This window comes from Lutjanus erythropterus, chromosome 19, assembly GCF_056507025.1.
Source record: "Lutjanus erythropterus isolate fLutEry1 chromosome 19, fLutEry1.hap2, whole genome shotgun sequence".
NCBI lineage: Eukaryota > Metazoa > Chordata > Actinopteri > Lutjaniformes > Lutjanidae > Lutjanus > Lutjanus erythropterus.
In genome coordinates this window covers 19201694-19226744 of record NC_139335.1, presented here as the reverse complement: position 1 = coordinate 19226744, position 25051 = coordinate 19201694, and the positions used below count along the sequence as shown (strand labels likewise).

The 25051-nt window shown below is 39.0% G+C and overlaps 1 protein-coding gene across 8 annotated transcripts in view; it reads right to left on the bottom strand.

The window, feature by feature from the left end:
* Positions 1–25051, bottom strand: part of caskin1 (CASK interacting protein 1) — a 121676-nt gene that overhangs the window by 31608 nt on the left and 65017 nt on the right. For all 8 annotated transcript variants that reach the window (XM_084744609.1, XM_084744611.1, XM_084744613.1 and 5 more), the window contains exons 3-7: positions 10291–10388; positions 9843–9988; positions 5265–5360; positions 4985–5115; positions 1311–1419 (exon numbers count right to left, since the gene is read on the bottom strand). In XM_084744609.1, the coding sequence (XP_084600735.1) occupies positions 1311–1419; positions 4985–5115; positions 5265–5360; positions 9843–9988; positions 10291–10388 (580 nt within the window). The remainder of the gene's footprint in view (positions 1–1310; positions 1420–4984; positions 5116–5264; positions 5361–9842; positions 9989–10290; positions 10389–25051) is intronic.

Genomic DNA, 25051 nt, shown 5'->3' with positions numbered 1-25051 from the left:
AAAACCTTTTATTCGTTGACAATAAAGCTCAGACTCCCACTGCATTTAAAACATTAATACTTCCCAAGGACCCAATCTAAGAATATTTTCACACGATGAGACTGTCTGTTTGTATAGTACTGGGGGTCAAAACAGATTAAAATCTTTCACTGAAGAAAGTAAAACCTACTTTCTAAATACTTTCACATGCAATGCATTACATTTTAACTGAAAAAAATGTGACACAAGTATATATAGGACCATGATTGGCTGTCAAACTCCTTGTGATGTCACAAAATCAGCTCATATGTACATGTGTTAAAGTGACGTTTAACGTGAGCACTGAGAAACGTTCCTCCTTCAGCAGATGAAAATGAAAAAAGCCTTCTAGTGTCAAACTCTGCACATTTATCATTCTGCAAAGTGTTAGCTTAGTCCAGAGATCCTCCTCCAAAGAGCCACATGATAAATCTGAAGGATCGTGAAATGATTAACTGAGTATGAAAAAAACAGAAAAACTAAAGACCTGCTATGCAGCTTTGTATTATGTTTTGGAATATCCGCTCATTTTTGCTTTATCGTGACATATTACAGACTCTTCAGGCCTTCAACAATTTTTATAGTTTAAAGGAGAAGTGTTAAGGAAACTGTTTGAACTGCTACCAACTCATAAGCCTCTGAAATATGACAAGGGTTCCCGAATAGACTATTGAGAATAACTGGTTCAGTATTTATGCGTTTTATTAATGAATACATATTCATTTTATAATATATATATGTCATAAACATGTTTTACAATGTCAATATTAAAGGTAACTGCATCTGTCAAAAAGAGTAAATGTATTGGAATAAAAAGTAGAATATTTCCCTTCCTTATAGTGGAGTTTAGGCATAAAACAGCATAAAAGCAAAAGTTGATTACTTTCTGCCACTGATGCATTTCTAAATCCCTGAGTGAGTGAAATAATAAATCTGGATAACCTTTGTGCACAGCACGGATTGTTTGAGATTAGAGTTGCTGATTTTTTTTTTTACATTGTGTTAGAAATGGAAACCACCTCTCACATCCCGTCATCAGAACATGCAACCTTACTGTTTTGCTAAAAAAATATTTTTTATTGTAATTTTATGGGAATGCCTCCTCTTTTAATGTCACCTTATGCGTGTTAATGTCACAGCTATGATATTTCTGAGCTATGAGCTATGAGGTTTTAGCCTTGAAGTGTTCATATACGTTCTTTTGAAAAATCCAGATAACATTGTAATTGTCCTTTAAGTGAACTCAAGCCCAGGTGACAGCGCTGGATGGTTTTCAGTAAAGTTCCACTTACGTCCAGCAGGAGTCTCACTGCCTCGGTCTTTCCACACAGGGCAGCTTCATGCAGGGCAGTGCCCGCTTTGGTCTGTCTGTTGATGTCGATACCTGCCTGGATCAAGAGTCTGACAGCAGAGGAAGAGCGAGGGAGGGAGGGAAGTGTAGTACAAGATGCCCGAGCAAGGAGGGATTGAAATTCAGAGGGAAAACAGAGTGAAGGAGAAAGCATGAAGGGGTGAGGAAGTCAAGAGAGGTGTCATAAGAAAGAGTCAAGTAGGAGATAAAGAAAAGACAGGAAAAAGAGATATAAATCATCTTTAAAATGAAACTATATATATTGAAATATAAGTAGCAATATACCTGTAACCAGAAGACATGTCTAAGATTGTATACAACAGGTTTCTCAGGAAAATATTTATCATATTGATGCTATAGAGGTCTCAGAAAGTCATGTTTCAAGTATGATACAAACGGTGTTATTGATGGAAATTCCTTCAAAAAAGCCTCAGTCTTTCCCTGAAACAGCTCGGTAATGTAGTTCTTAGCAAATGTTATTCAAAGAGGTATAAACAGTATATTTTTGGGGGGACTCCTCTCAGTTGTGGATCAAGATCTTGATCTTAATGAGACCACTAATTAAATTAGCATTACTGTGTCATGGATTGAATTTAAAATTGATTACATTTACTTTTCTGACCATAAGCATAAAATAATCATAAAATCATCAGCACGGTAATGGCTTCATGCTCCATTGTCTGACAACAGAAACAAAAAGCATATGAGATGCTTCGGGCAGGGAAATTTTGCAGAGGAGATTTCTTTGCTTGATGTGTTTTACTGAAAAGCCCAAGAAAACTGAGCCAATTTTCAAATTCCTTAATGTTGTCTTTCCAGTCACAATCTCCACCACCATCAGAAATACATGGAAACATGTCTTTGGCAGCAACGTGCATAAAATACATAGCTTTAGCAAGGTGGTCTGGTCCTTATGTGACCAAATCTTTTCAGGTATGTGTATGTTAATGTGTACAGGCCCTACTGAAGACCACCTACTCAGCTGATTGAAATTTGCTTCACCGTCATGCACATTACGTGTTTGGGCTGTCTTACTTGCAGCAGATTTTTGTGAACACCCTGTCTGTTTCAACTGATTTCGCCACTGAAATAGAAACTGCAATATCCTCAGACTCCCTTAAAAAAAATCCACAATTTTAAGAGTTGCACAGTGAGGAAATTTTGTGAAATGGCCTATGGCAAATTCTTCATTCTTGCCATCTTGACAAACATTAAGTTGTTTCTTTGCGTAAAAATCATTGGGTCAGTTTGTTGCGATTTAGCAGCTGTTTGAACACACTGTTTCAACTGATTCCAGCATCTACACTAAATAAACAGGTAAAGAACATTTTATTGACGGTAAACATCAAATTTTTAAAATACAGTCAACAGCACAGGGTTCAACGTTAATATTTTTTCCCACCTGTCTGATTGGGCAAGTGGGTCAGAAATCTACTTGCAAGGTCAATTTTTACTCGTCCCCACACAAATTTAATGGCAGTTATCAAACCCCAACAAAGACCAAAGTTAATTGTCGTGTTTTATCTGGGCCTGCAATGTCTATAAAATGTCAGAAAATCGTGAAAACTGACCATCCCAGTTTTTCAAAGTCAAAGATCCTTTAAATTTCTTAAAATGTCTTATTTCTTTGTGGAAATAAAAACTACTGTTGGGCTGTCATTTTACATTTTGTCTTAGCAAACGTGAACAATGTAGCTATGTATTTATTTGCATCCAGAGCAGGAAAGTGATATTAAATCAAATTGTGATCAAATAACCAAAGATGCATGTTAATGCCAGGTGCAAACTGGCTCATTGTAAGCATGCTAGCACGCTGATGTTAGCATTTAGCTCAAGGTACAGAGTACGAACAGCTTCACAGAGCTGCTAGCATGTCTGTAGAGAAATAAATAACAGTATATTACAGTTTTTACACTAAAATTAGTGTCACAGACAGAAGTTACAGACAGACACGACACGCCTTCACTGCCTTTGCCAAAAAGGGGAGAAAATTAGTGTGTCCACCCATGTGTCACGTTTACATCATGTTTACACGTGAAGGCTATACTCTGTCACACTGAGGAAAAAAAAGAGGGTAGTGGGTATTAGTGTTTTTTTTTTTCGTCTAGTGCACAGTATGAATCTTTAGCTACACAGGCCGAACTTGATCGTAGGATCAATTCATTGTTGCTGTTGGACTTTTCATGGGGTTTGTTGACATTAAGTATAAAACATCACCAGCTTTATAGTTGAGGTTGAAAGATAAACTAGCTAATTGGAAAGAAAAAGCTGTCAGACACATGTGAGTTTCCTCTAACTTCTACTCAGTCTGAGTCGGTGTTTGTGTGTGTGTGTGTGTGTGTGTGTGTGTTTATGTGAGTGTGTATCTTCCACAGACTGTTGGTCATGCCTAATGAGCATCATTTATCAGTGTCACTTCTAGAGAGGCCCACTCTGCTCTACCAACTATGACAGGCTTTGTTCTCTTCTTCTCTGTTATCTTCCCTTCGTTACACTCTTCTCTCATCTTTCTCTACTTCTGATCGCCTCTCTGTGTGTCTGCCAGGCAAACAGACTTCTGCACCGACACTCACACACACACACACCTACTGTATATACAGCGTTGAGTTACTTAGAAGTGGTTGAGAGTCATAAGAGGAAAAACGGACTTTGTGGTGCGTGTTTATTCGCCATGGTAGACCATTCTGCTGGGATCTTTTATTCTGAAGCTTTTGTGCCGAATGCTGACGTCACCACGGCAACAGTAGCCACTTTACCATGATGCTCTTTTGCAAAAACGTAAACAAAAATTAGACACACATCCCCGTCGAGATGAGATTATAATGACTTGACATTTAGCATGACAGAGCGCTGTGCAGATCTGCAGCGTTTCCAATCTCCAAAAATGTATTTAGGAGTATCTGAGTGATGCGTCTACTCTCACTGTATGGCAACACATTTGTTCCATTATTCCGTCAGTTAATTGGATCATATTGTTCCCCTGTTGTGTTATATATCTGTTTTCTCAGCACGCTCAGGAGGACATTTAAACCTACTGATTCATTAAAACAGGTTTGTGTGTGTGTGTGTGTGTGTGTGTGTGTGTGTGTGTGTGTGTGTGTGTGTGTGTGTGTGTGTGTGTGTGTGTGTGTGTTGAGATGAACCTCTGTGCATTTGTGGATGCATTCTTAGAAATAAGGATTCCAAAAGGGCTCCTCTTGAAGGTTTGAGGGTCTACCCAGAACCACTGGCCTCTGAAGAGCCCTTTTTGAGGGAAGAGATTGTCAAGGGTTCTTTGTAAGAATAAGGGTTCCATTAAGAACCCTTTTCATCCAAAGAACCCTTCAAAGTTCTTCAAAGAATGTTGACATCTTGAAGAAGGTAGAAAGGTAGAAACTCCAGATGTGGTTCTGGGTGGGACCATTACAAGAACCTCTAATGAACGGTTCTGGGTGGAACCTTTCACAGATGTTTCTAGATATAACCCTTTATGTTGGTTTCTAGGTAGAACTCTCTGAAAGGGTTTCAAGTGAAACCTCTATAAAATGTTCCTAGAGGAACCAAATAGCGTTCTATGAGGACAAATAAAAGATCGTTTATAGTTATTTCTCAGAGTGTGGTTCTGTGTGTGTCTACCTGATGATGTCTATGTGTCCGTTCTTGGCAGCCAGGTGGAGAGGAGACGTCCCATTGGGGTCGGTGGTGTCTCCTTTTTTGGGCTCCAGCAAAGCAGCGCACATGTTACTGGACAGCAACAACTGGACCACCTACACACACACACACACACACACACACACACACACACACACACACACACACACACACAGAAAACACAAGCAACATATTTAATAATTTGCTGCAGTTTGTCTTCAGTTGCTGATGTTTTTGATTACAGACTAAAATCGCCGGTTCTTACCCCAACTCTGCCGAACTCACAGGCCAGGTCCAGAGGGGTTTTCCCTGCGTTATCCACAATACACGGGTTGGACTGGTGCTGCAGCAGCATCTCTGACTGGAGACAGGAAACATACACACAAGCCAACACACACTGTGACGTGATGTAAAAAGGCAGTTAAGTGTTTTTATTATATATGTATTGATCTGTCACCTATACACCAGTATCTGGCCCAACAATTACAAAAAAAGTAATTGTAGGTATTCTCTGGTATTTTTAATGTTATTTAAGAGTTTGCCTTTTCCTGTAAAACAATCTGAAATTTGTAAACTTCTGTCCAATTAGTTTTTTTCTTCTTCTTCTTCTTTCTTTTCTTTTTTTTGGCTTATGTTGCAGCAAAGCATCAAAGAAAAAATAAATCCATTCACCAGCACAGACTGGAGTGTTTATGCAGGCTGAGTCTCACTGTGCAAAAGCACAACTTTAGAACTTTAGTCCCTGATTTGAGGTTAAACTAGATCATATTTTATGGAGAAAATATTTTCTGGTTTCCACTCTGATGTCCGCCGGCTTCTAAGTTTCAACTCTCTGTGATTTAATTACAAAGTTTCCTGATGGGCAGATGCCTTTAACATACTTTTTGCTAAAGTAGCTAGCCACTAACTCTTAGCTACGGTTAACAGCAATGAGTCCCTCCCTATGTGCCTGTTTACAGGAAACATGAAACCAACAAGCACTCCACTGACTGTTTCTTGGAGCTTCAAGGCCTTTTCTTTTATAACTTTAAAAAAGAAAACACACTTTCAAAATACAAGCAATAGCATGAATCTAACCTCTGTCTTGCTTGAAACGAGTCAAACAGGGGAGTGTTAGAATGAAATAACATTTTCCTTGTATTTATGACACTTACAAGAATATATGTTGTTTTGCTACATGTCTTCTGCATGGATCATCAGCTGATGAGGATGATGACTTTTTGCCTGGGACATGTAGCTTTAGCCCCAACCTTTCAGTATAATATCATAGCCATAAAGTGCACATTTAATCTTTATTTACCAGATCAAACGAGTCAGCTGCAAACATTAAAATCACCTGGAAACATTGTTTTTTGACAAATTAGTGGTGCAAATGTTAGCTTAATTAGCTATATTTCTACAGCTGATAACATCTACTGGCATCAGAAAACATCCATCAGCTAAATATGAGAAGCCTGCACTGTCTCCTGTTGTCTGAAATCAAGGACCCATAGTGTCAAAAACAAGAACTGAGTGGTTCATTACATGTGAATATGTGCTGTGCGAGACTGGAAACCAGTAACTAATGGGGCTAGGACAAAGTGAACAGCTAACCTGCATTTCTTTGGACTGGCGGGATGAAACTAAAGCACAATCAGAAAAACACCAGGCAGAAAGGCCTAAGCCATGATTTAAAAAAAAAAAACTGCAAGGATTAACATAGACAGAATTATGCAATGCAAAGGCTGCACAAGCACAAACAGCCACACAGACACACACACATGCTGGCTCAGAAAACGTGTCACGCTCTGTTAAAAATCAAAAGCACTACAGATGTCCTCAGAATAGCAGAGCTGAGCAGACAGAAGGGGACACGTTAATAAGCTTGCAGATTTACATTTAAAAGTACCTTTTAACATCTTTGTATAATAAATCACAACATAATTTCAATAATTTCCAAGCCTGTTGTCATGTTAAATATGTACCTTTGCTTGTGTGCAAAAAAATAAATAAAATAAATCACAATACGGTGATGACTCAGAGATGGATGGCAGCAGCTGTTTACTCAGATAGGTTGAGTGTATATCTATTACAAAAAGCTGAGTTTTTATCCCCAGGTGAGCTGAAGAGAACCCATCCCTGAAGGCTCGGCAGCTTGTCTCTGTAAGATGACCTTAGAGGGAAGCTTGGTTAAAGTGCTGAAAGACTTAGAGGGATAAATCCACCCCACCAGAGGAATTAATGCATTGTGCTTTCAGTTGTCTAATGCACCTTCAGAATAGAACAAATTAGGAGAATATGCTAAATTATATTCCCTTGTCTCAGATAATAAAAAAAAACAGTCTTGTCATCCTTCTTTTTAAAGCAAACGTCTCTCAGATCTTTTCTGTGCCTTTTGCTGGATGTTAAATGATTCATTTTTTAATCTGTGGTCTGTTTCAGTGTTTGTAATTTTTTATTCACTTGCCCGTGCACACTGGGAGCAGCTGTGGATTAGAGCTTCAGCCCCAGTTTGTTACCCTGTATAAATCATGGTTATTTAATCAAATAGGAGCAATGGTTCTTCAGTTTCCGAGTCTGTGAATGCTGAGCGCGGCTCCCCTCTAGGGTATGTTAGCTGCTGTGGCGAGTCTGCTATATTTCATTGTTGATGCTTTGGCAAGCCAGCAGCAGCAATGCAGTGTTTCATGCTGGAAAAGCCTCTAAGATTAAATTTTCTTTAGCTCCTGTGTTTCATTTTGTATTTTTTTAATGTCCTTCTTACATAGTCTTTGGTGACACAGGAAAAATAGGCACTACAGTGGCAGTGACCACTGCTGTCTGCGGTATTGCTTCTAATGTACTGGTGGTTAAGAAGTTTGGGTTACAATAGGTATCACTGGACAAGGACAAGTGATAAATGTTTAAGTAAAGTCAGATTCCACATCTATGAATCCAACGTCTGGCTTTGTTTAGTTACTCAAATAGGGCTGATGTGCTGATTGGCCTTTTTCACAGAGACACTCAAGCTGAAAGACACTTTAAAAGTTCTATATATATTTTAAACCCCAACTGCAAAACAGTTGTGATACTAACATAAAAGAACCAGAAGGCATATCTAAGTAGATACAGTACAAAGACAAGATATTTAATGTAACTGATAAACTTTATTGTTCATTTTTAAATTTACAATTTACTGAATTTGATGCCTCCAGCATCTTCCAAAAATGCTGGGACAGGGACATGTTCACTGCTGTGTTACATCACCTTTTCTTCTAACGACACTTAGAAAGCACTTGGGAACTGAAGACACTAACTGCTGTACAAAAGTTTTGAAAGTGAAATTCTTTCCCGTTTTTGTCAGTCTAGTAACAGTCTAGTACCTGAACTCTTTTACTACACAGTCATTCTGTTGTAACACATACAGAATGTGTCTTGGTATTGTCTTGCAGAAATTAGCAGGGGTGTCCCTGAAAAAGCCGCTGTCTGGATGCTCCAAAACCTGGATGTACCTTTCAGCATTAATGGGGCCATCACAACTGTGACAGTTAATCATGATGCCACAGGTACTAACACCATCAGAGATGTCTTCTGAACTTTCCACTGGTAACGATCTGGATGGTTCTTTCCCTCTGTAGCACAGAGGTCACGATGTCCATGATTTCCAAAAACATCTTAAATGTGACCTCATCCTACACACAACAACACACTTTTCAGCTTTGCGTCAGTCTGTCTCAGATGAGCTCGGGCCCAGAGGAGTCTGTGGCATTTCTGGATGTTGTTGATATATGGCTTTTGCTTAGCATGTTAGAGCCTTAACTTGCATTTGTAGATGCAGCAATTAACTGTGTTTACTGAAAACAGTTTTGCAAAGTGTTCCTGAGGCCATGTATCTTTTATAGGATCAGCAGTGATGCCTGATGGATTGATGGTCACTGGCATTCAGTGATGGTTTTTGGCTTGTCCCTGTCATACACTGCTGGACTATTTTCCCATGCAGTTTTTCACAAAGCGTTGAACCTCACCCCATCCTTGCCTGTGAATGAATGCTATGTTATTACTGTTATAACCTGCTACCTTTATAAAGGTCTTTCCTGCCAAGAGATGAACATAGAGAGGAGCCTCCTCAGCAATCTGAGGCTGGCTGACCTTTCACAAATCCCAGACAGTCTCAGAGTAGAAACACTTTCACTCAAAAGATTAGACTGAACCAAATTAGAACCAAAGAAAAAGAAAAGTACATCAATTATTGAAACAATTTTACACAATCACAGCACAATTTAGAAACCTATTTGGCCCCAAACAGAGAAAAACACTGACAATGCATACCAATAAATACCAATACCAATAAAGCCTATGTCTTTGGAGGACGGCATCATGATATTGTCACCTGTTACCAAACAACCTGTCTACCTCGATTCCACGACTTTCCCAGTCTTTTCTTGCCACTGTTCCAGTTTTTTTGGAACATGTTGCAGGCATCAAATTCAGAATAAGTGTATATTTAGAAAAAAAAAAACATTAAAGCTTATCAGTTTGAACATTAAATATCTTGTCTCTGGACAATATTAAATTAAATAAAAGTTGAAGAGGGTCATTGCATTCTGCTTTTATTCACATTTTACACAACATTCCAGCTTTTTTGGAATTGAGACTGTATTTTTAACACATTAGTATTGGAATCAGTATCAGTTTGTCCCTATAAATATCCCCTTTCATGTTACATATAGTGATTTTATCCACTGTTATTATAAAAAAAATAGATTATTGCTTCTTTATGTTGCCAATCAGTAATGACAAATAGGACAAAAATAGGACATAGTACAAAAACAACCTGCCTGATCCTCCACTCTGGGTTCTGCTTATGCAAGTATTGGTCACTCACCACATCGTAGTGGCCGTGCTGCGCTGCCAGGTGGAGAGGAATCTGTCCTTCATCTGATTGGCCATTGACAGATGAACCAGATTTCAGCAGCATCTTCATAGGCTCGGCCTTCCCCTGCCAGGCTGCATAATGCAGCGGCCGCATACCTACACACACACAGACACACATGCAGGCCATATCTATAACACACTGAGATATATGATATTATTGATCAGTGAGTATTTATGTATATGAGGGTGACACATACAGAATTTTAAGAAAGTGGAAAGCTCACTTTTCACTCTGTCTTTTTTGCACATACATATATATACGTTTGTGTGTGTGTGTGTGTGTGTGTGTGTGTGTGTGTGTGTGTGTGTGTGTGTGTGTGTGTGTGTGTGTGTGTGTGTGTGTGTGTCTGTGTGTGTGTGTGTGTGTGTGTATGTATCAGTGTGCATTTTCCCCTCACCCTTCTGGTCCCTGATGTCAACAGCAGCCTGTGACTCCAGCAGCAGAGTGATGAGCTCCAGGTTCCCATTGAGAGCGGCATGATGCAGTGGAGAAAACCTATAGTACACACACACACACACACACACACACACACACACGCACACACACACACACACACACACACACACACACACACACACACACACACACACACATATATCATAGTTACATTTGTGAATTACATGTATTTTCTTGCGTATTACCTTATTCTTTCTTAATATGTTTTCTGAATGACAGACACCTCAGGTTTTGCTGCCCTAAAGTTATGGCCTCACACTCACCCGCACACACACACACACACACACACACATATACACATGCATACAGGTCAGTTGTACTGTAATGGCAAAGCTTAGCATGACAAATAGATTTAATAGCAGAGGATTAGGACCTAACATCTGAGATAGGATGGTGGGAGATGAAAAAATATGCACAAGGGGAAAGGTATTACATTATGTAAAGGATATAGTGAGTGAGTGTGTGTGTGTGTGTGTGTGTGTGTGTGTGTGTGTGTGTGTGTGTGTGTGTGTGTGTGTGTGTGTGAAGCCAGAGGGTGTATGCTGAGTAGATGAGATTTATATGTCAGCCTTGATGGATAAGCATGAGAAAGGGTATAGAAGCAACCAACACATAACCCAAGGACACTGATAGGCAAACATGAATGCACGCTACTTCACAGAGAAAATATTTTCTAGTCTTCCCTGTGATGTCCTCTGACTTCTCTGCCTAAGCTTTTGGCTATTTACACTACAAACTTCTGATTGCCAGATAGATTTACATGTTGTTAGCAGCTGCTTTAGCCACTAGTTGGCTAGTTAGCTCTGAGATTGATCTGGCTAGACAATACTACAGCACCCTGTGCTTCTAAGCACCATCTAAGCATGGAGAGTAGTGATATGTGGCACTGAATGTGATTAATTTGCTGTTTATCAGACCACAAATGAGACAAGAATTAGGTTCATAAACTATAGAGACAGCCTGGGTTTCTGGGTTCTGATTACAGCACACATGCACACAACTTTATAACTTTATTCACTGATTTTGGTGAAACTGGATCATATTTTATGGATGAAATATTTTCTGGTTTTCCCTCTGATGTCCACTGGCTGCTCCATCTCAACTGACAGTGATTTACGGAGTTGCCTGGTGGACAAAGCTTTACTTACTTTAGCCAATAACTGCTAGTTAGCTCAGTCAGCCTACATGCAGCTGACTGCCCAGACTGGGTGCTCAAACACCAGGGACATGGCAAAGTAGTAGTAGTGGTGGTTAACTACATTAACAACGAGTGAAGATACCAGTCCATCAGAAACTAAATCAAAGAGAGCTGAGCAGCTGCAGGACAACAGAGGGAAAAACAGAAAATATGTAACTTTCCTTCAAAACCGAAAAAGCGCTTTTGAGACGAACTGAATATGAACATAATCCTGAGCAGAATGAGGACAGTCTGGAGCAGATGACCATGTAAAGAAATCCACGATGGCCTGACATCAGACCATCAAATCAAGTTGTCAAAAGTAGAAAAAAAATTGCAGTTAGAGCAGTCTGAAACCTGTGCATTTTGCTTTACAGGGATTAATTTAACATATGTTTAGTTCATTAATGCAACATTATAACATTATATATATGACAGAAAATAAGGAAACACATAATAGGTCCCCTTTAAAGTTTCAGCCTGCTTCTAAAGACTTGCATACACCATTAATATGTACGTACTGCTGCAGCCCATTCCCACTCCAAACATGAGGTACCTAAATTAGCTGAGCAAGAGAGAAAAAGACCCAAACTGTTTGTTTGTATCATCATTTATCATTTATCTGAATCCATTTAAGACGTGCAGGTTTCAAATTGCATATTGCGTAATTCATCCTGCATCATTCTGTTGAAATACGAAATGCAAAATACAGGCTTGAGGGTGAAAGCTGATGGGAGATCAGAATGGTTGTGAACCAGCACAGGAACGGGAACAGGAACACAAGAGCAGGCAAGAGACAGCAGGCTAAAAGATTGAGACATGGTGTCCAAATGATAGAAAACAGAAAGGCAGAGATTGGCAGACATCCAGATTGACTTACAATGATAAGACACTTGCACGGGTAGAGAGACAAATAGTCAGACAAACACATACATCAGAGAGGCTGAAGCAGATAGACAAAGCAGAGACAACAAACAAGCAAACGCAAAGTACATCTTGGAAAAAAAGCAACTCGAGGAGCAATATAAAGGTGTTTTGTCTTTTAAAACCTTTCAAATGAAAAACAGATCAACAGAAGTGAAAGGAATGGATCAAACAGTGTATTTAGCTGATCAGTGTTGCAGCCACAAGATCAAGTTCCCACCCTTGCAGCCAGCTGACTCAATCATGAGCAGAACTCAGCTGTCAATCATGGCATGAAACACCTATTTATAGCATCAAATAACTAATTAAAAGTTTTAATTAGTTATTTGATGCTATAAATATGTTTGTTTTATGTTTGGTTTTAATTTAAAACCAAAAATATCAGGAAAAATGAAAACCGAACAAACATCAGTGTGATAAGAGTTACCCAAAATGACAGAAACCATTTATTTGAAGTGTACTTGGTATTCTTATCTTGTACATAACTGAGTGCTCATGGGTTATCACATGTGCTGCTTTATCTTGAAATATGGCCTCAGGTCTGTCCGGGTTTTCGCTATCAATTGTTTTTTAAGTTGCCCATCCATCAAGAAGCAGTGAAATTCTAATAATTTGTCAGATTCCCTGCATTTATATATCTTGCAACCTGGAAAACAGAAGTACGACTTTATCCTTTTGATAACAGCTTTTGAGCTTCCCATCCTGTGAATATGGTGAACTCACCCTTCCTAAATCCTGCCTCTTTTTGTTCTGTGTTCCAAATAACAATTGAACAAACTTTGCACCTCTGACAACTTTTCTTTTTTACTATAAAGGTGACATACAGGGTCACATCCTTAGCCAGCTAATGATAGCGAAACACTAACAAGCTAGCTAAGGATTGATTTGAATTAGCTGGGTGTTTAACATTTTGCTAACAATAGCTAATTTAAGATATTAATATATGTTGCTTTTACAGGTCAGTCTGTTAACCACATTGGGTTTTCAACATAGACGAAGCACATAGCATATCTAAGTAGAGGAAACAGGAAAGATCTCAAGCTTACTCAGCTGTCATTGAAGCACAGAACAAAAGGGGGCGGGGCTTCGGACAGGTCAGTTGGAATGTGATCATATTACAGGGACAGATTTATATTTTTACTGAAGTGTACTCTAGTTCCTGGTTTGTCCTCAACTCAGCTTTGCTCTTTTGTGATTGGTTGGACACTGAATGTGTAACCATGGAGACAGCACCAATTAAGCAATTTTCAGGTGGCTCCTGTGAGTGTCAAAAGCTTCCAAACTATTGAATCTGTGTGTTTGAACTATTTCGTGAGAAAGCTAGTTGTACTGGAAGATACTACTGAATATAGGAGTCACACTGGCTTTGTGTGTTTGAGTGAGTGTGGAGCAGCATACTAAAGAGCGCTGCACTCCCAGAGTGACCTGCTCCAGTTTATTCACTACAGATCACCCATTGCTTCATCCCTCTTCTCCTCCTCATCTCTGCCTACACTTATTTCATCTTCTTCTTCTTTGTTTTTTTGACTGTTTCTCTAGTTTACCTTCGTGCAATAAATATGTAAATGTAAATTAGATGGTGATCTCATGAGAAATAAAGAAAAAGGGGGGAAATAGTGGTAAGGCTTAAAGTGATCACTATAAGAGCTTTCCACTTTCCACTTTAATGTTTTTTGTTCTCTTGTTTTGTTTCTTTATATTACATTATGTTATATTATATTACTGTATACTAGAGGCGCAACGATTAATAAATTATTTGATTAAAAATCTAGTCTTAAATTAATTACCAACAATTTTAATAACTGATTCAGGTTACCGGGTTGAGTTAAGACTAAATTCAAAATTATCCAGTTTCATAAATGTGAATATTTTGTGGTTTCTCCTTTATGACAGTGGACTGAATATCTCTGGGTTGCAGACAAAATAAGATATTTGAGGACTCTGGGAAACAATGAGAATTTTTCACCATTTTTAATATACGAACAAATAATTAATTCATCAAGAAAACAACTGACAGATTAATTGACAATGAACATAATAAAATAACATATAGATATAACATATAAATATGTTTTGGGTGTCAAATCTATTAATTGTCGACAAAGTAACTTGTAACTATAACAGCTGAAATACAGTACTTCTAGTGAGTTTGCACAGCTGGTGTTTTCACAGATGAAAACACGAAGCGGTCTGCTTGTTAGGAGAGCCTGACATTTCACCACCTGTTGAGGTAACAGTGTTCAGATCATCGATCAACAACACCCGCGACACCCTCCTGATGTAGTGCTGTTAACTACGTCAGACTGATGCTCCTGCCCTCCACATTGTGGCTGGCGTTGGTCGTTGGGAGACAGTTTTTTCTTTTCCAGTTTGGTAATGTGCTTTAGTATGCCTCATATTTTCAATGCCAGTTAAAAGTAATTCAGGCTCATTCTTGGTTATAAAAAGACAGCAGTATTATGGTACTTGTACTGTAAAATTATATATTTAGTCCTACTGCTCAATAGGAATGGTACTTCAAAATAAAAGCACTCTTCTGGAAATTCACCACATTTAAAGGTAAAAGTTTTTCTCATCCCACCAGTAATAGACCTGCTCTGTACTGTGACACACTAGTTACGAAACACTGCCTGAAAGGGACAGTTCACCCCAGAATCAAAAATACATATTTTTCCTCTGGCCTGTGGTGCAAATTTTTCTCTTTCTTTAAAGGTTAAAGTCAGGGAACAAAAGTCTCTTGTGAGCATTTAACACCACAGATTACATGAAACACTCTCACATGATTGGCTGCAGTCTTGCTCTGCGAGCTGCACAGTGATACCTATGTCTCGTTGTTATTAGGTCAGCATGGTGAATCCACCCAGAGGTGAGTATAGACACACACACACACACACACACACACACACACACACCACCACCACCACATGTCTGCCTGTTGCTGTAGGTCACGGATGCTCAACTTTCTTTGCCAGGGGACCATTTTTTTTTTTCAAAATAACAGGAGGTCAGGGACCAGTTGTAACCAACATTAACAACATTCATCACATCAAATAAATTAAACATTAAAAGGTCCATGTTTCTTTGAAATTCTTTATTTTCCAGTTAACTTTTCTGAACTAAATCAACTTGTCGTAAGGATTGACACTAGGTCTACAAGACAGATAAAGACTTGCACCGCATTTAATAGCTGCAGCTGTGTTTTAGTTGAAAATGCTTTGGTACCATTTACAGTGTATAAAACATTAAATATATGACTGGAACCTCTTCCATCATGCAATCATTAAAATGTTGGGATGATTCATAAACCATAAGCACAGACTGCTATGATGCTTTAAACTCTTTTAAGGTTTGGAAATGTAATAGCCACCTCACTCGTGGATGAAACTATAAACCAGCACAAAAACAATGAATGAAATTACCAACATAAACCGCCATGAACAAACATATAACAAATGCATTACAAAAAAATAACAAAAAGAAATATTTGCATAATGGAACAATGCAACAGCAAACTTAACAAACCTTTTATTACCCTCTGTTAGTGTTTGTAGTGTATTAATGTGCCATGGGAAATGAGGGCCCCATGCAGCACATATGAGTGTCAAGAGCCTCAATCCTACAACGCCCCACAATGGTCGGAGGACACCATTACAAGTCTGACTGCATGAGAAGTCCATAAAGATCAGCAGTACAGAGAAAAGAGCTCTGGTACCGGTATGTTGGTATCAGGAGATATCCAAATTCAGTATTGTAATCAGATCCGAACTGAAAAAAAAATGTATCTCTGCATTTCAAATACTGATAATAATACAATTAGTAATCAAAACACAGTGAACTTGGGGGAGAAGTACAGCTGGATCCAACGGACCCAAAAAATCTTGAATCGGATTGTGTTTACACATGACATAAAATATTAAGCGAAGAACTTAGCATCATTGGACTTTCCTACAGATTTAAATTGGACAGTGGCTCATTGAACTCTCTTATCGAAACAGACACTGAGCAGACAGAGGAGCGCTCTCACTGCGCATGTGTCATCACCCACTTCTTCATCGCAACAACGCCTGCGTCTTCTTACCCTCGCTTTCCCCTCCAGGGTTAAACAGGGATACCATTACACAATACTGCACAAGGCTAAGTAAAACAGCACTCTGTGCGTGTGCGTGTATGCAGCACTGGAGAGTGTGTCAGGGGGGTGCATGTATGAGGAGGGGGGAGGGAAGCCCTGGCTTTTGCCAAGTAGTAAAACCTGCCATGCAATATTTATACCCCACTTCTCCTTCACAAATCCGCCTCTCTCTTCCTCTCTCTATCCGTCGTCCTCCACATCTCTCTCTTGCTCTCTTCTCCTCCCACTTCAGCCGCTGACAGTCTCACTACTTCCCTCCACAGCTCCATCCTTTCTCCTCCTCTGTTTCCTGGGGGGATTTCACTTCAGCTCTATACCTACTTAGCACTGTCCATCTTGCAGAGCAGCGCTGCAGTTAATCATGCTACTATTTTTTTCATGTAATCTGTGGTCTGCAGCCTGAGCCTGAGTCTCCGATCTTATTACCTTACAAAATTCACAAGTAGCTACAGGCTAAAATAACTACACCTCAAAAATGTATAATCACCTTTTGTTGGCTAAGAATGCAGAAATTCTGCACATTTTCTGACAGCCTAATTAATGTTCACAACCTGTAGCTACAACCTGAGAATGAGCTGGGCAGCAGAAATTACACTCTTACGATTAAGGGTTCCAAAAGGGTTCTTCCTGAAGGGCTGAACCCTAACAAAGTGCTTTCTGTCCCCAAACCTTCCCAGATTTTAACCACTGCATTGTCACATTATAAAATATAATTTGTTTGTGCAATGTGAATACCACAAGAGTTTCACAAATCAAGGGTTTCCTTCTGGACATGAAACAAAAACACAACCCTGTGTGTACCACAAAATGCAGTTTTTACACTTCTGTTTTTGTGTGAACAAAGAGGACACGTGAATTGGTGAGGAAAGGAAGTAACAAAGCTAACCACATGTTGACTGTAGGATACTTCATACACAAATCTGATAGTGATATCAATCTTCTCAACTCCTTGCAAGAATTCAAAAAATGTCAAACCTTTACTTTAAGACAGCTACAAATAGATTCTAGTCAGATGTTCCAACACATGAAACCTTTTTCTCCCCCTTCTCTTTTTATTAGGTATGATTAGGGTTAGCAAAAGATCATGGGTTGGGTTAAAATGATCACTCTCAAAATAGAAAACGCAAGTGTTTTGGACTATTTTGTGACCAGGCGCAGCGACTTCCTGGAGTTTTGTCATCAAGGTTACCGGCAACAACTCCAGGAAGTGACTGCAACCTGACCAAAAAAATAGTCGGACGCATAACTTCGTATTTGTTTTGAAGACTTTTTATTTTCAGATGTTTCCAGTCTTTTTGCTAGGCTAAGGTAAGCTAAGCTAAGCTGCTGGTGGATGAAATATTTCTTTGAAACACAACTGTGCATACACCCAACTAAATAAATGATGCAGTGAAACGGAAGCATGTTATCAAAATTTCTCAAAAACATAAAACTGCCTCACCCTTATGACACCAATGACAGTCATGAGATGATGGGAGAAACATTGCTGCAGGGTTTAGGAGTCAAGTACAAGCATGGGTTTATTTTCATGTAGGGATGAAAGCCGCAGTAAACCCCACTTACCATCACTGCATCACTGCCTCTGAACCCATATCTAATGTAGGATAGCTCCATTTCAGAAACCAAACTCTTTCATATCTTGTTTTTTCAATACCTCTCACCAGCTGCCTCTGTTTGTTTATCTCTGTTGCTCATCTCAGTCTCACTCACAATCTTCTCCAAGTCTCTTTCTCCTCTCCTCTCACTCTGTCTGTATATATGTGCATATTTATATCTACAACTACCCTGAACAACCCCTGCGTCATCTTTTCATACCATTTTGTTGCTGCACAATGACCCCTTTAAAGGGATAGTTCAGATTATTTGATGTGAGGTTGTATGAGGGTTCTTACTTACAATCGGTAGTTTTATAGTAGATGCCAGCCAGCATGCCCCCAGTTCAGAGAAGCAGAGAGGGGCACCAGCTTGGAAGCTAAGCGATGAACTGCTGTCGACAGTGTCAGCAACAAAAGGTATTTTGTCCCACTTCAAATAATCAAAACCATCCCTTTAAACAAGCTTTACACTGGTCCTCTTCACGTGCACACATACACACACAGTTTGACCCATTTTCAGTAATGAGAGATGTTTATGCCTCCCGGGCTTTCCAAAAACACACCGCTCCAACGATCACACACTGGACAGAGGAGGAAGGCTCATATATCAGGCTGCCTTGTATCTGTCATTCTATCTGCATGTGATGTGTGTATCTCCGGGTTTTTATCTGGCCATAAAACACACACACTGTCATTAATCCCACACATTCCAGATCATCTCAGAAGGAGTTGATGTCTTTCTGTTCGGAGATGATATCTCTGGCTGTGCCCCGGAGGTGTGTTAATGCAGACAAGGATTCATTCAGACTTTGCTTAACAAGGGTGACAATCTATTCTAGTAAAATCTTCTTTCACGTCTAAGCCCTCTTGGCTATACTGTCAAAAAGCTATTTTGTAAGTGTTAAGATGACTCACTTACTTATCTCATAGTCACATTTACCTTTAAGGCAGCAATCACTCAGCATAAATGTTTTATTCAAGAATGGCTGTTTTGATGGTCTCATTATTTCCTCTTTAGCTTCTAAAGGCAGAGAATCACTGAGCATAGAAACCAACCAACCAACAACATTAATTACACATTTGTCGATAACACTCTACTGTTTCTAAAATGTTTCCTCTCCTCGCAATGGTTCGTCCGCATTTTGATGGAAACAGTGGTGAATTGGCAATTGGGACGACAGAGCAAGAAGCTAATTAGTTGGCAGCCTTGTTGACAGGTGAGCGTGCTCGCGTTTCAACAGTCAAAAGCCCACACTGAGATGGAACCAAGTTTACAGTGGGGGAGTGAAAATATTTTCAGTTTATAATTAGCTGACTTTGCCATTACAGCATTACAGTGTATTAGATTAGAGTAAATTATCTCTGCAAGGCGTAAGCCTGGATGGGATCATGCATTTGTTTGTTGTTGTGTGTGTGTGTGTGTTTGTGCGTAATTGTGTGAGTGTTTTATCTGTCCATCTTTCATAGGCTTTAGCGGGCTCAGTATTTAAGCTAACGTGTAGATACTGGTATCATAAGAATCTAGATGTGCAAAGGCATCCATTTGCACCAGCCATGGCAGATTGTTGGGAAGGGAGCTAAATGACGCTCCAAAGCTAAATTTTGGAGTCGGAAAAAACGGCATTTTTAAAGGAGTCCCTGCATCAAGGTATCTGAATGAAAATGGGTTCTATGGATACCCAGAAGGTTTGGGCGGTATAAAGGTATTATGGTATACCATGGTATTAAGGAATACTGACAACTGATTTTCAGTACCATCATAAACACAGCGGAGCAAACAAACATAGCTTTCATAAGAAGAAGAAACATGGCATCTGGGGGATAAAGTTACAGGACTAATTATTAAAAAAAAAAAAAAAAGAAAAATGCCTCTGTCCCTGTTTTGGAAAATTTTGGACTGAGTCCAGATGATGAAGGTGAGCTAACAAACACTGCAGACTACTGACTGCTCAGAGTAGCGTTTCTTCGTGAGTGTGTAACTTTAGCGAGCATCACAGAGGGCGAGGGGCAGACTAATTACTGGCTATGGTATAGACAGTTACCAGTGAGTGCACGCTGAGCAGAGGGAAAGGTGAGCAGTGAAGCTGTCATTCTGGCAGAATGTGTGCAGACACCAGGCTTTAAATTAATAGTTTAGGTTTGAGTTTATCAGTGAATAAAGGCTGCATCTTGTCAAGACCAAAGTGGAGTTCCTGCATGTGTGTGTGTTTTTTCCCAGCTGTGGGAATAGCACCACTATGACGATCGGCTCCACCTACGTTGTGGGAGCATTATGTACAGTGGAGTGTAGTGTAGTTGAGCAATTTTACACACGTTTTACAGAAATACCACCTTATACTGTATAAACCCATAAAATGTGAGGAGGGTATGAAAGTATGGAAAAATGGATACTGCCAAGCCTAATACCCAAGCTACCCCTTTATAGACATGCCCACTTTATGCCAATCCAATACATCTTTTGCATGCAGTATAAATGTATTATTTTCACTCATTCTGAGAATGTTTGAATATTATAAGTAGTGTCTGAATGGAAGGCTGAGACTATTGTGGATTTAATGAACCCAACTGTATCCACGTGTGATGATGTTAGTTCCCATAGTTGTTAGTTTCACTGTAGTGAGAGCATTTTTGAAACTTCAACATGATCCTGTTGACTTGTTGAAATTAAATTCAGTTGCTGGGGGCGATCTAATCTGCTCTATGCCAGAACATTAACCTTCTGTACAGTCAAAACTTCCACCGGGATCTACAGGCTCTGATCTATGAATAGGAAACATCAAGGGCCTCATTTAGAGAAACGTTCTTTGATTTGTCCTAGAGCTTACTCGTAAGATCCTTTATGACGCCGTGCTTCAGTTGGATTCATAAAAGATGCATAAAACACCTTGCTTACACAGTTTCTGAGAGGTAAATTTGTAACTTAAGCACTTGTGATCTATAAATCTCAAATGAACATAAAATTCCTTCCTTACAATCAGTGATACTTTCTATATAATGCAGAGTTCGTAGAGTTTAGTCAGGAACAGCCACGGACCAGAAGAGAAAAGCAAACTTTCTGGAAGACAAGATCATGGCAACTGTAGAGGAAACAGAAGCCAGGCAACATGTATTATTCGGTGGACTAAACAGAGAGGCGACACAAAAAGCCAAACACATAGCTTGTGAGTGTGAGGCTATTGATTCCCCACACCTTTAACTTGTCATTCCTATCACATTGTTCATAAAGCTGCTGCAAATCTCCCCAAGTCATGGGCACATGTGCTTCCTCGACTGGAATACCTTGACGTAAGTAACAAGGAAAGCACTTAAGTCATGTCTAGACTTTGCTTAGAGATGAGGTCATTTAAAAAAAATAACTACTTATACTTTGTTTTGTGTCACACTTCAGATCAAAACTGATCATGAGTCCATTTTATAAATGAGTCGGATGACAATTATTTCAAATTTCACCTTATTATAAATACATTATTATAAATAACAAAATGTTTTAAATAAACAATAATGGTTAAATTGATAAATTTGGACTTCAAATTGTTTCTTTTGTTGTTTCCTAATTAAGTTTATACAGTTATGTGAGCCCAGGACAGAAATCTGAGACTATACTATGTAAGAACACTTTATCTAAAACTTTGCCTACATCTAGTTAAGACACCCTATACTATATTGTACTATACAAAAAAACTTTTTATTTTAGAAAATCTGCCCTGGTTGCCTGTGGCAGTTGTGGTGGTATTGCAGTAGGTGTTTCGCCATCTGTCACCATCTAGTTTCATAGAGGAACATAGAGGTTAAGTTATGGTGTTGTCATGTGTTTATGTTGCTTTGTAGCTGTTTGCACCTACAGAAACCTTGTTGAGACTCTTCCTCGAGAGAGCGCTGGGCATTTCATGTCCTCTGTCAACAGTGTTGAGCCACTCTGCATTATTTAACCCCTGGGCTTTAAGTGAGATCCACTCTACCAGATTTCTGGGTGCACTCTATGCTATCATTTATAAATACTGTATGTGATATCATACCTGGCACAGGTATGATGCTATCCCCTTATCCTTTATTGTTTCCTTTCTACTTGAGTCCCTCTGTGTTTTCACATAGTAAACCTCTACGCCTGCACAAACACACTCACATACAGTGCATACATAACTATACAGAAGCTTTCTTGTAGTCTCGGCTCTCTATGGGGAGCTCCTTGTCAGGGTTTATAAAGAGGGGTCTAAGTGCTTTGTTGTTGTCACGGCTGCAGTCTCCTGTGAGATACACGGTGTCCCTACGTGACAAACCCTCATTTCTCTTCTACATGCATACTTGCCAACTTTGAGACCTTGAACATAGGGAGGATTTCAATACCAAAAGTTAGATGTAGAGTTTCAGAGACTTTGCTTCCTGCATTCTGGTAATTTTTAAAGATTCTTTCATTGATTTATTTTTTGCCCCTGCCCCTAAAAAAATGATGCAGCAGATTTTACAAAATGCATGTCCCTTTCCTTTAAAACGTCCCCTATGAAACAGGAATTCTTCTTAGGAAGTCTGGTTTGGTGTAGCTGTATTGTTGTGCGGGTTGAAACAGCAGACATTTAGGGTCGTATAAGGCTTACACACACTGTACAGTGTCAGAAACAAGTTGTGATAATGAAAAGGAAGAAAGGTGTGAACATATGTCAGAAATTGTGAGAAATACAATAGAATTGTGATCCTAGGAGGAATAAGGGCAATGAAAAACAGGAGACCCCTGGGAAAATTGGGACGTATGCCAACATTTCACTCCATCATCTCTCTCTACTTTACTCCAACTCCGTTTCCTAATTATCTTAATATCATAAAAATATTGACCAGCCATTGTTAGTTTTTAATAACGGTGTAGCACCAGCTGATTGACACCACTTAGGAAATGCAATTATACACAAAGACACACACACACACACACACACACACACACACACACACAGACACAGAGCAGTTGAGCAAAATCTGTTGTGAAAGATCCCAATTAAGAGCTTTCAGACTGTGTTCATTACGAGTCTCCAAGCGATTGCCAAGAAGAGTAAATGAATCTAAAATGAATACGCTTGTGCACACTCATTAGCCATGTGTGCTCATTATAAAATTAAATTCGACTTGATCCATGCATTTCTATTATAAACTTTATTTATGTCTTATCTGTGCAGCAGACGAACATGCATACACAGCCACGCCAGCATCAGCCAATATGAAGCACTTAATACTGTGGGAGGAATGAAGGGGCAAAAAGGCAATAACAGTAAACACACTAATTAGATTGCATTGTTCAGTTTCACTTAGAGTGGCAAAGCAGCGCTGTGAGGATTATTTTTGATCTTTATCTTTACAGAAACCACTTCATTCAACGCAGTTTGCAGTCTTTTAGCTCAGTTTAAATTACTCTCACAAGGGCTGAAGCCGGCATGACTCATGGTTGCAGGAATTTGCATTTCTACCTTGCGTCGTTTGCTGCTGCTGCACTGTGCAGACAGTCATCTATCATGGATGAGTAGGTACTGTGAGTGCCAAATTAATGGAAAAAGTGACAAATTCCACAAGCATCTGGAATAGCTCTATTATTGAATTCAGATGGACCACCTTAGGTCTCTAGGAATTCACTCGTGAATGTAAATGCCAATATATTTTTGACAACAGACTAAAAACTGACACTTAATGATATTTCATTTATCATTCAGTTCGACAAACACGCTGATTTCACATTTTAGATGTGATACTCCACCATCCTCTCTATCTATGATCAGAGGAGACTGAGGTGCTGAGGATAAGAATCTTGGTCTTATTATTAAATGTTTTTCAAACTGGGGTCCATGGAACAACAGGGTCCTTGAGTGGGTTGTAGGCGGTCCCCTGCACATGGAGGATTACAATATTTTAACTTTCATCACGTTTTGGAAGCTGAAACAACAAGGGAACAAATAAGGTTGGCCATTTTGACTGACTATATTTTATAGTTATTCTAGTTTGATTACTGATTGACTATGAAGACTTTTTTTTTTTATCTTAAAACCTAAAAATGACCTTGACATGAAAATGCTTGGGAATCCCTGTTATTATTGATCACAAACTCCTCTGGACCCATGTGCTGATGCTATTTTTAAGAAGGGCCAGTAACACTTTATAATAACCACTGTTAATAAATGATAAATTGACAGTTAATTAAATCGTGTTATAAAATAATGTTTACTAATTATTAATAATGCTATAATTGTATTATTAGTTTGTGTAATACAAAGAAAATTGTTAACATTAATATGGAAAGTTCAATACTTAGTTTGTAAACTGTCAGTACAAAATATTTGGATGGTTATTATAAAGTTACAGCTGATGATTATTATACCTTATGTACCCATTCTCACAAATCTGGTATTGTATTGTATGCTGGTATGACCAATGCAAATTGCTCAATGGAACAAATTAGTGAGAGGAAAACCTGGTAGGAAAATCATGAGGCAACAGCAGGCTGATGTTTACCACCTGTATCTGACCAGGCTGACCGAGAAGGCAGACAAGGTCTGGGTGGACACATCCCATCCACTGTCAGTGGAGTTCCTGGAACTCCCTTCTGGTCAGAGGTATAGATTATGGCTGCAAATAATGATTATTTTTATTGTCAATTAATCTGTTGATTAGTTTTTTGACTAATCTATTAGTTGTTTGTTTTCCAAAGCCAAAGATGACACCCTCTTGTGTCCTGTTTTGTCCATTACCTGAAGATATTCAGTTTACTGCTATATGTATAATGATAATAAATGTCTTTTTATCCTTGAATCCTTGTAAAGGTTAAAGAAAACAACAAATATTCCAATTTAAAAAGCTGCAGTCTGGGAATTTTGACTGTTGCTTAAAAAAACGACTCAAACCG